The sequence below is a fragment of the Mytilus galloprovincialis genome, chromosome 2, assembly GCF_965363235.1.
Source record: "Mytilus galloprovincialis chromosome 2, xbMytGall1.hap1.1, whole genome shotgun sequence".
Classification (NCBI taxonomy): domain Eukaryota; kingdom Metazoa; phylum Mollusca; class Bivalvia; order Mytilida; family Mytilidae; genus Mytilus; species Mytilus galloprovincialis.
The window spans coordinates 70397527-70410557 of NC_134839.1; the positions used below are offsets into that span (position 1 = coordinate 70397527).

At 29.5% G+C, this 13031-nt stretch overlaps 1 protein-coding gene across 2 annotated transcripts in view; it reads right to left on the reverse strand.

Moving 5' to 3' along the window:
* Nucleotides 1–13031, reverse strand: part of LOC143064283 (uncharacterized) — a 67932-nt gene that overhangs the window by 31399 nt on the left and 23502 nt on the right. Inside the window, exon 1 of one of the 2 annotated variants that reach the window (XM_076237017.1) lies at nt 6484–6829. The exons of the other annotated variant lie outside the window; for it this stretch is intronic. Within the exon in view, the coding sequence (XP_076093132.1) occupies nt 6484–6544 (61 nt within the window). The 5' untranslated portion in view covers nt 6545–6829. Of the gene's footprint in view, nt 1–6483; nt 6830–13031 lie in introns of those variants that run through there. 2 annotated transcript variants of the gene reach the window in all.

Consider the following 13031-nt stretch of genomic DNA (forward strand, 5'->3'; position numbering starts at 1 on the left):
ATGACTTTCAACATCTTTATTCATGTCAATGTTAACCAAGTACAGCTTGTTCAAGCACAATATTTTAAATGTATAACATAACTTAAGGGTGAACATTTTTCCAAAAATCATTTCAGTTAATTCACTTAAGGTTGCAATTATTTGAAAAAGAAATTAAAAGGACATTTTATAAGAAAAAACATGTTTCAACAGTTCAGTCACAGTGCAAAAATGTACCACAGAAAAATTTACCAAAATGAAAGTCAGAGGAAGAGTGCAAGAAAAAAAGAGAACCCAAAACTCAGTGTATATACTTGAATTTGAATATTTAATTTTATATTTTGCAATCTACCAATCCAATTAAAGCTAGTAGCCTTCACTAAAATCAAGACAAACTTTGTACTTTGGATTCATGGATCACCAAATTTTGTGGATTTCATGGGTGAAAGCGGAACCAAATGTTCAACAAAATACACTTTCAAATGTACATCGATATACATTTTCTTAAAGCTTGTGTGCAAACTTTGGTAAACCACAAATCAAATATCTGCAGAGATACATTTTTTTCTCAATCCACGAAATTAGAGTCCACATATTAATTAAAGTAAATGAATCCAAGGTATATACATTTTTGTAAATACAGTACAAATCTTTATTATAGTAATATTCAAAGTTCATTTTTGAGGATAAGTGAATGACTCACTTTGACTTTCATGATGTCTTAAAATAATTTTCCCAGACAGTTTATGTTTTTGTGATAGATTACAAACTTCCCCTTAATCAGGACTAAGTAACGAAACTAATACCTCTAAAAAGTAAAGCAAGGAGCTTTTCCTTTTAAATCTTAAACCACAGTTTACTTATTAAATGACCATGGCAAAATGGATATTTGTGAAATGTTAGGTCACTTCTGATTAAAATACCCATTGTACAAGAGCCCTGCAATTTCAATACAGCTTATCCTTCAAGACTAAACAGTATTAGGTTTTATTTTAGATTTGTGTGCACCTGAGTCGTGTTATATCAATATATTATCTTTAAACCTATGTATTGGGTAGAAATATCCTTAAGGTCATTTGTTTAAAGTTCTATGACTAAACCTCAATGTATGTATTGAGTGTCCTTTATTTTTCAAGATTGTATTTCTTTGGACAATAGTGTCAGGATGACTGAAGATAGATTCTAATCCCTACAAAGATAGATTTCATAAAGATTTGTACATTTAAGCATTACAGCGATAAATCTAAACATTGTTTTGATAACACTCTGTCTGATAAATACGACAAATAGGATCCAGTTTCCTAATCTGAATTTTGTAGACCTAAGCCCTATCATCATATGTTCCTGCTACCTTAAGTTGACACATACAATAAAATAGGAAACCACTTAATCCATCATATTCTATGTGTCTTTCAGATCTTGCTTAATATCATGATCTTTCTCTATAAAGTTTATTTATAGGACTTCCTTCTAGATTTTACACCTACATTCTTACTGTCTATACATGTACCTATAATGCCATCTTATGTCAGACCCCTTCAGTACCTCTTACAATATCTTTACATGTATCATAATTCAGTAAGATTGTTCTTTTATGAGATTCATATTTATAAATTATAAATTCTTTCCATTCTAACAAGGTGATCTTTGGGAGGATTGGGGTACATTTTTTTTTTCTTATATCTAAAGAATGTTCATTTACTGTATGTACCCTGTAAAGCTTGTATGCCTGGATGGCAGTCTTTAACACACACCAACCAATCATTGCTATTTGTGAAAGGAAACAGACCCAAAAAATAATCACTTCCCCTCCAAAAGCACTTAGCTCAAGGATTCAGTCTGCCTATTAATCTATTGAATATTCCATTTCTAAATGGAAGTAACATGTCTTAATTTTGAGATCACAATCAACCGATTACCTTCCACAGTTGCAAAAATTAACACACTTAGGTGACTGGTCATATATATTTATATTCTACCTCAGCAAATTCTTAATAAGTGTTTATTTTTTGCCTTTATATGTTGGGTCAGATTTTTGCTAAAATTATTTAAAAGTTTTAAATTAAAGATCTCAATCTTTAAGTGGAAGCAGGCTGAGAGCTACTTGGAAAGTCAAATGTATAACTATTTCTCTTCTACTGTCTAGTTAGTTTTTCTCAGAGATGTCAAATCTCTGAGAAAAACTATGTAAACAAATGGAAAATGAAGGTAACCATAATAAAAAGGACTTTTTTCTGTTTATTAATATAACGGTCATTGTTCTCATTTGAATACAGAAACCATTACTGAAGAAAAAAAACCTGTTTTTCATGCAAAACCATTATTTGACAAACGAAATAAATACATAGCTATAAACATGTCATTGCACAGTGATTTTGTTTGACATTTTATCTTTATAATAGATTTCAATTGTTCTGTCCCTTGCACTATTACAATAAATCTGAATCATAAACCAGTGTATTTTGTAGTCCACTGTCAATAAGTTTTACTATACTTCACATAATTTATAACAGAATAATTCCTAGTCATAGCCATATACATCCAAATTCAATGTATATAGAATTAATCATCTCAAAAACAGGGGAAATAACGTTAAATGGGAGTGTGCAAGACTTCAAATGCAAAACTGACTTTTTTTATGGTCTTTTAATTAAGACCAGTTCAAATTAATGTCTTTGTTAAAGATAACAGTCAGAATTTGGACTAATAACATTTAGAAGAAATATAAAAAAAACTAGAGAGACTAATAACAAAACTTTAAACAAAGACATTACGTAGCAAGACAGTCAACAGAACAGAAGATTAACAAGACTTCAATAAAGGAAGACTACCAACAGAATATTTTATACAATGTCTCATAAATTTTTTCACAAGAACCATAAACTCTGGCCATTGCTAAGTTTACTTGGTCAACTCAAAAGGAACAATACATTCAAATGTCTTAGTTTTTCCACAAAGTGACAAGCAAATATATCTATCCGTACACCTGACCCCAAAGCATATGTGTCCTGTATTACATAAGATAATTCTTTATTGCCAGGAAAAGGACAAATCTTTACAAATAACAAACTTAATTCAAATCTCCACTTGGCTCTGCATGAGATTATACACCTATGGGAGCCCCTTACAACTTTCTCTTATCTCATAGCAAAGACTTAAAACAGATTCAATTTTTTCCACCTTTCACCTGAATCCTAACAACCTTGTAATTGGGCATAAAATTAAATCTCCCTTTAGTTTAAATTAATATGTTTCTTATCTTGAACAGGTACATTATGTCACTAGATTGACCTTAAACATCCCATCCTTTCCCATTCTTTTGGTATGAAATATTTTGGTAGATTTTGAGAACATGAAATAAATTGAAGTTTCTGAGTGATAAAATTAACTACCAGATTAGATGTACAATAAAAACATGTAGTTAGTTAGAATTTCAAAAGCTTGAAATTTTATATCTCTGATGAACCTTCTAAGGTTAATTATACAGTGATTTAGATAAAAATAAGGAGACATGGTATGATAGCCTAAGATACAGCTATCCAATAACACCAAAAGACAAAGATGTGAACAACTGCAGGTTTACCCACTTCACAGCCTTCAGCAATGAGTAAAATTCATACTGTATAGAAAGCTATGTGAGGCTCTTTGTTGAAGGTTGTATGGTGACCTACATCTGTTGGTCTTTGGTAGAGATTAGTCTTATTGGCCATCATACCATACATACTTATTATTACATAGGTCTGATTTTTGTCATGCTTATTTAACAACATGCTAAAATATATTTAAATATAATTCCTTTTTTCCAATTTGTTCCATTCTATTTCCCTGTAAGTGTCAATTTGATGTCATATGATTATACATTTGGCACTCAAAATTTGAGAGTTCTCAAGTTATGAAAGTTTTAACACCTGCACCTACAAAACCTTACGAAAACAATGAGATCAAGTACTTTCAAAACAAATCAATATATGTGAAATTTCACTTCATAAAAACTGTATTGAAAGCATTTTATTCACAATAAAATATCGATATCTGATCTCCGTATCCATAGTAATCATAAAACCTCTTATTTCAAACACTTTTTTAAACATTTAAAAAAATCATGCTTTGTATATTCTTTTCAAGCCCAGTGGTCAATCGTCTGTTTAATCTTTTCCCATGGTTACTTGTGGTTTTTTGTAATTGTTATGAGCTTGTTATCGCAACATTTTCGGTAAACTTACACTGAGGTTTAATATGGATACAAAAAGTTAAATTTCAAAGATATGATCAGTGGTGACTTATTTGTAATATTTTTGTCAACTTTCCCTTATCAGGAGAAGATCGATGTTTTACTTAAGAAATCACTTCTTTGTTTGTTATGAACGGACAACTTTGTTTGATTTTCTATAACCTTACTAAGCACCCCACTTGAAATATTTAAATCTTGACATGTTTTGGTAAAAGTAACACATTACTGAAATACATACCTTTGAAATTCATAAGTATTTCAAATATGTTAAAGTTTTCACTTATACATGTATAACATATTAATCTGAAAAATTAACCTCATGATGGCTTAAATACAATAACTATCAACCTTTTTTCCCTACTGAAGTTTTTATGAAGCTGAATTTATAAAAATCCACATTTATATGGCACGTACTTCAATTCACTGTTTATTGTTAACTTTATAAAGACAAATGTCAGAAAAAAGAATAGAAAATTCTCATTATATTGCAGTTAATAATGTATCGTCTTGTATACAGCCGAAATTCTGGGCTGCGTTTTCTTATTTAGACTAGAATTGACCTAACTTGGAATACAGAACTGTTCAACACATTTCAGTGGTCAATTTTTTTGTAAAATACACAGGACACATCGTTAAGAAATCCATTTCTTTTGTTCCCCGTTTTTTTTGTTTTTATTATTTGGTAACAGATACTGTAACAGTATACAAATGGTTTTAGATGTTTATGATTTCATTGTTTAAGTCATCTTAAAACTTGTATACAGTTTCAAGTATGTCTCAGTTACTTATCATGTGTACCAGAATCAACTATAGCTAGTACTAAAGTTCTTGAAATTGCATTAATTGAGACCATCAATTTTCCCTCCAAAAAATACAGTGATCTGCAGGCAGCAGCCACTTTTCACATCTATATAATTAAGAACATAAGTATTAGCAGGTGCCCTTGTGGCGTATGAGTTATATGATAGTCTGGGAAAGTCCTATATACCACATGTAACTTGTCCAATATCTGATGTCAGTAAATCAACATATATTTGTTTGTACAAGTGGACTAAAAGCCTGTTACTTTTCTCATCTTACTTTTGATAGCATTTATAAAATATTTCCCCCTGCTGACCATTATTGTTGCAACCTCATATATCATTTTCAATTAATTTGTATTTATAAACATTCTTTGAAATGTTTGTATCTGTAATAAATTGCTGCAGTTGCATGTGAATATAATATCTGACTTCAAACCATGCATAGTATATATATAACCATATCAAATTAACTAAAGTTAATTCTAAGTGCAACATCCATAATACTAATGGTATTAAATAATAAACTAATCATCATAGAATCTTCACAGGAAATCATTGTTTTTGACGCAATTGAAATGATTTCAAGGTCTTTTTCATTAAAATTTTCATATACAATGTAAGAACAACTTTGACAAGTCATAAATAAAATCCGTGTTAAGCTAGTTGGTATAGAATATACTTTAATCTTTGGGAAAAGAGTAGTAATTCACAGGAGAATAAAAGGCTTATCCAATTCCCACTGTAAGTGTAAATCCTTCCACACAATAGAAATGATTAACAGATCAAAAGAACTTCAATATAATTACTAAAAGATTACATTTATCCTTAATTAGCTGTATAAATCAGTCTGCCAATAGACATGGGTACCAGATTAATTAGATTTAGGGGCCAGGTGAGATAATTTAATTACAGTTTGAGTGACACCAATATTCTGATGTGTGAAAATTAATTCCAAAATGATGAATTTCAAAATTTAATTTTGTCACCTCACAGAGTATGCATAGAAAGAGAAAACAATTTCTGTGTTTTTATAATATCACATTTTGGAGTAAGAAAAATATGCTGACAATAAAATTTGACAGCAACAAGTGTCAGTCCTGTCTAGGATTAATCACAAATGAAGCAAATAATAAAACAGGAATATTTCTGTTGTTAATACTTTTCAGATGAAAGTAATTAAATACAAGATTTTGGGACTTGGAGTAGTTCTGTAATCTTAACACCTGTGTATTTTCTTTTTCTTTCAGGTGTTTGCATTTTTAACTGAGACTTAATAATTTCAGTTATTCTCTCCTAACATGTCTAAGATTTTAAAACAACACTTTCGAAAATGAATAAAAGTTAAAAATGCTTAAAATGCAATTTAAGCGTACACCATGTTAAATATAAAATATTTAATATCTTCAGAACAAATAAAATATCATATGTACTAGTATCTTACTTGTATTTCCTAAGGTATACAAAACTCACCTATTGACATCAAAAGGAAAATGATAAATCCCTGTAGATGTTGGAAATCACATATTTCCATGTTTAAAATGTCGACATTCCAGTTACTCGAAATTTAAAATTTTAGTGACAAATTATCCTACAGTATCAGTAAATAACAGTTAATCACAAAATAATCCAATTTTCTATCAGTCCATGTGCTATTTCTACTTTACATCTTGTAAGTATACAATAAAACAAATAATAAATCCCATGTAAGTTATACAGTATTATTGATTATGTCAACACAATTAATTAAGGCACAAATTACTCAAAAATGTAAATCAAAGTAACTCAAAATATTTTTGTTGTTCTCCTAAGCCAGTGTACCTACAGTTATGTTCGGTCACATGGTCTATGACGAGCCATTGATAGGCTGGTATAACTAGTCACTCAGGCGTGAGAACATTTTGTAAAGGCTACCCATAATGAAATCTAGGTTAGCCAAAACAATATACCTGTTGGTGAAAAGAATGTCACACTTCTAAAAAATATAGCATTGTTTGTAGTTATTTTAACTAGAAAATAAAAGAGTAAATAAATGGAATAACAGGAAAAATTTACATGTCTAAAAATGTTTCATATAAATGCAAAAAATTCAGAGAAATTGCTTTCAAAAGCTTTAAATTTTGTGTTGGTGTGAGAAAAATAAATAATTATGAAAAACCATCTATTGCAAATTTAAATCTATAACAATAAACTAAAATACTTTTGAAGATGTTTGATATAAAAATTTAAGTGGTTTCAAAAAAATCAGACGGATGCTTAAAGGGAAGTCTGCATTTGACCTTTAGACCTTAAACAAATTAAATGTGTAAAGTTTGGCTTCAATAGTTTAAAAAGTATTTTTTCAACATCATTAACAAAAAAATAAAAAAAGACAATGGTTGATAAAACAATATCTGATAATCAGATTTTTAGTGTACATAATTCTGGAATCACAACAATAGGTGACAGCTAACTTTTTATATAATATTATCTTTGGTCCTCTCTAATTCTTATAAGGCCACCATATACAAATCATAACTTCCTAAACAAAGTGACAGATACGATCCCTCACATGTCATTGCCGAACTTAATTAATGATGATCCAGCTAGACTCTACAGGTAACACGACAGGTATAAAATCTCACCTTCCTTAATCACCTATATTTTATGTGTGGACAATTGATACATACTGTGTACCTGTCAAATAGCCCCATACATCAATATATACCAACATATTGTTCAAAAAAGTTTGACAGAGAAATTTTCTATAATTAAATCTCTTTAAGTCTCTTAACCTATAGAATTATCTTTAGGTAGTTTTTGATGAATCATTACATGGGTATAGACCAAGTAAATATATCTTCAACACAACTTGTAGATTTTATTCTAAGAAAAATATAATTATTATAAAACAAAAAGATATCTCAGTTATACGAAGTATCATAATTATCAAAATCAGTAATATTATATTTCAAAAAGCGAGAAAAAAAGTAAACTTCCTCCTTTTCTTTTTTCCACCACAAACCATTGCTTCACTTTTGCTACTGCCAAAACATTGTACTCATTTTTTGACAAGTCGATTTCTGGCAAATATTATATAATTAACAATGAAATAAAATCAATAAATCTGCAATTAAAAGACTTTTTTTTTTAATAAACACGACAATGAATATATCTGCAAATGAATTTAAAATATTTTGAATTCCCCACAAATGGGTAGTGAACAAAAGCTTCTAGTATTGATTAACATTAGGAAAATACATTTGATATAAAATTTCTATATCAAATTCAAATAAGTCCTATAAATTTACAAGCAATGCTAATTTAATTTTTGAAGAAACATTATCTCTGAGATTGATAAATCGTAGCCTCTCTTTGATACCTTGGCACTATTGTCAACGTTAAAAGGGCATTCTGATTAAATCGACGGTATCACACGAGGAATCAATGCTCTATGAATTGTGCCGTAATTAACTATTAGCCTTTTGTAAAGTTATCAAGTTTGCATGCGACAACTATAGCTCTCCTAAAGAGAATTCCATCTCAAACCTGCAGACTGTGTTTGTGCATTGATTTCTCAAAGTGTTATCCAATAAAAATGGTATTTATCGCATCAGTTAAACAAATTAGCTTTCTAAACAACCATCAAATAGAACTCAATAATTAAAGGTAGAAATCACATTATGAGGCTTCTTCTGCTATTAATAAGAAAGCAAGAATTAAAACAATACATGTAAATCAGGAGAGGTTTCATTGGTTATGAATCTTGCTGGTAGGACAAAAGACAGAAAAAAATCTCAATTTCACTTTGTTTAAAGCTGATTAGGGTTTAATTGTTGAATTTATTACACATATCATACAGTGTGTACATTCTGGTAAACTGATTTTAACAGCAAATGTTGATGTCAAATTCATAATGTCATTAAAAATGACATTCAAAATTTTTTTCTAATATCAAAAGTATGGAAATTTATCCCTTAATAAACAGAACCACACATGATAATAGCTACAAATTCTATAATGTTATAGAAATACTGCATACACCACTGTTATCTTTTAAGATCCCACTAAAGATAGCAAAACTTGTTTAGTTTGAGTCCTTACAACAGACAAATAAAAGTAAATAAAGTACAACTAATAACAGATGGACAATGTATGCTTTAAGTCTTTTAAAATTTGAAAATAAATACAAAAACATACAAGAAGACAAAGGTAGAATGGGCACTTGGGAATAACAAGTCAAAATATGGAGCTGATAATTTGTCAATTCAAAGCCTAATGATCAAATATTGGAATAAAGATATTGAGAAATTTGTTACAATAAGTCTCCAATGACTGCCTACCATTATTACAATCTTATATAGTGAGGTCAACCTCTAGCACTGTGTTCCACTCGAGCCTGAACTAGATGATGTCTTGATCTTGTTAGCTTTTGCTCCATGCAAACCTAAATATGATTTTAAGATGAAGTACAGCAATAATAGATATTTGGTTTTTGTCAACTATGTGAAAGGATTTGTGTCTGAAATTAATACATCAGACCAAGCATCAGACCCCTGTTTTCATTGTATAAATATCAATACAAAATGGATATATGTTGAATATGCTGAGATGTCTCACTGTATGATATTAGGACCAATGTTAATAAAAAAAAAAACTGTGTCATTAGTTAATAAAAATAACCCTGACCAAAGTATTATGCTTATTTTCAGACATAGAAAACATCCACTTTCATTGAAGGTACAATGCATATCCGAAAACAAACACAACCAAACCATAAATCCAATATGGTTTTATATGGTCTTCTTTTTAATTTCCAGTTTCTGACATTAAGATCATAAATAGTCTACACAGTATTACAATAAGAATTTCTCACAAATGTGGGAAGAATACATTGAAATCAGTTACATCTAAATCAACTATCTCATTCTAATTAAAATGTTACATTGTATAACAAGTTTTTACCCTTCCCTGCAAATAATGTTTTTTTCTTCTTCAAATTATCTAGACAAAGAAGCCTTATTTATCCTAATTTGTACTTTAAACTGAGTATTTCTATTTATTATCATGTCGAAATGGAAAATGTTTTCATCTGTTAGAGCTAAGATAGAACAAAACTTAAAACAGGTAGGTTACTATTCATGACATCATTATAAATATAGTTGTGATGTCTTCAATAAGCCAATTCTAAATGTTTTTATAATAGATTTTGCTCAATTCAAAAAAAGCTTTGGAATCAAAATAACAATACTGCCAATACTTATATTCTGGCATTACACAGGGGCATTTGTTTCTCAGACTGTTTATGATGTCTTTATACAAAATCTGTTGGATATGTTCTAATTGATATCTTAAACATTTTTTTTTTATTTATTTAAATAGGATTTGAACTAGCTTTCATTAACTGTGAATACGGTTATCATGGTTATATCTTTATTTCGTTTGTCTTTTTCATGGCTTTTAGAGTTTTGAAAAGATCTTTTAAATTCCAGCTCTTTCCAAATGATTTGTACCACTTGTTTTTATGTTGCACTGATACACCAGTCACATGCTATGGGAGGGCTGAGCTCTCACCAATGCCACTTTCTTTCTGTGTCTGTCACAAGTCAGAAGTCTATTACTCAGAGGATAGTTGTTTCATTGGCAATCATACCTCATCTGCTCACTTTTAAATATACATGTATAGTGCTTGTAAAAACCAAATTATTTTTCAATACTTTTAAATTTTTTGGCATATACAGCTTTTGGTGCAGTGCCTCTTTAACAAAAGGAGGAAAAAAGTCATTATAACTGTTAAACTAATTGTTCATTATCTACTATTCAGGTAAAACCCATTTTTCTGATTTCTAAGACTAAAAGCAACATTTCATATTGTTAGTTATGTCCATTAAATCATTTGACTACAAAAGCAACAAGCAGAAAGTAAAGCTTTCAACAGAAACGAACATCGAAAACTTGTGTGGAAAACAGAGAAGTAATGAAGCGAATTGTGACAATATTCTACCACTTCACATTAATACCGTTTCTACAGCAACTTATTATTTAATTCAAATTTATTTCATAAAAAACTTAATATGCAGGATAGAACACCTATTGAAAAGTCATTGTGAGCACCGTTGAATTAAACCTAATAGAAATTTGATTGCTGCCGTTCCATGTGCGTCATTTATTGATATCTTGTGATGAAAACATTTTCCTAACTTTCTTTATTAAGAAATAAAAACAAATTTTCAGGTGAAAATAAGGCACTACAAGGGATTAGAATCTTAGAAGGTTGGAAATTATAATTTATAGATACTACTTTTTGAATAGGAAATTAAAGTACTTTGATATTGTTTTTTTAGTCCCTGTATATTTAGAATAATATATTGATAGGTATTAACTCTCAAAGGTTTTTTGACTTGGTGTTTTTATATGTATTTAATTTATCTGCAATAGAATATATACTGGACAAAACTATATTAAATATCTACATCTAACACTCAAACTGGTAGTAAATGAGCGGCCTATTTTAAATAAAAGCCTTATATAGTATATTTGTACTGACAGAAAATTTCAAATAAATGAATCAAACAAAAATATGTTTAAGCAAAAAGTTAAAATGTACTATTTAGAACAGGATAAAGGCCATTAAAACTTGTATTCAAATCCAGTTTCATTCTAAACAAATAACAAGTACACCTCATCAGCGGTAAAATCCACTTCAAATTAAAGACGTTGTGACCGATGACACTCGTGACAACAATATATACAGATGAGTTTTAAGAAGTGTGAACTGCTTAACATATTTATTAAGTTTCTCACGATTTTAGTATAAGACCGTCATGCCAGCATATTGATGTCAGTGAATTAAATCTCCTGATTATTGGGCTTTTCATTAAACAGGGTGGAAAATTAAGAAAATTAAAGAAAGATCTTTAAAATTACGTATTTGCACAAAAACTGGACCTTGATGAATCAAAATTACCCTTTCTTAACAACACTCATTTATTAAATAAATCTGATCAAATATATCATCAAAAGGCTTGCAAATATAGATCACGGATAGGAATTTTCACCATTGTTTAGAAGAACCATTTAAACTACAGCTCTATTGTCCTGCGTGTTATGCCATCAAACTCTCTATGTAATTCATGGTATGAACATTAAGTAAAATTATTTAATGCATTTCAATGCTCTTTTGTCCGTCAAAGAAAAACAAATTACAAACGGTTGCTATTATATTGTATTAATTGTAAAGATTTGAATAAATATAATGATTCAGCTATTGGTAGAAAATGTAAATAAGTCTTTGTTGCACCTTCACAAAAACATTAGTTAATAATCCAAACTTAGAGGTGAAAAAGACTTTTGTTATTTTTCTCTGTGTTGATATTATCACATTATATCTAACCTTTATGGAAAGCATTAATTGAGAAATTTGGTTTTACTCTTGAACCAAATTTGTATTCATATCAGGTTTACAGATTATAAAAATATTTAATGTTTAGTTAACAGTTTAATAGTGAAATAGTTTATATTATCAATGTCACATACAGAAAATACAAGGACCTTATAAAACATTTAAGGGGAAAAAATCCTGCAAAAACAAACAATTTTTATTTGTGGCTTTTCCCCCTTTTTTGTAGTATCTGGATTATTGCCATTTTCCATTGATCTCATTTGTGGCAGTTTAATAGATGAACACCCTTGTGTTAAGGTAATGGTGTCAAGATTTAAATTTCAACATCTTGTGCAGTAACTAACAAATGCTGCAGATAGTGAAAACATATAAAGTACTGCATCAGAGGAATATTGCTGTGAACAGTTTTTCCATGTGCTACAAATATTTGTTCCAAATGTATCACTACTGACCTGTTTTAATAAAGTTCTTGGATAATATTTCTCCAACCAAAGATAACACTACTGACAGTACCTACCCATTTAACCTAAGCATTGGTATTTAGTTGTCTCTGATGTTACACTTCTGACTTTACATACCTGTCTTACATAAGCATTGGTATTTAGTGGTCCCTGATGTTACACTACTGACAGTACCTACC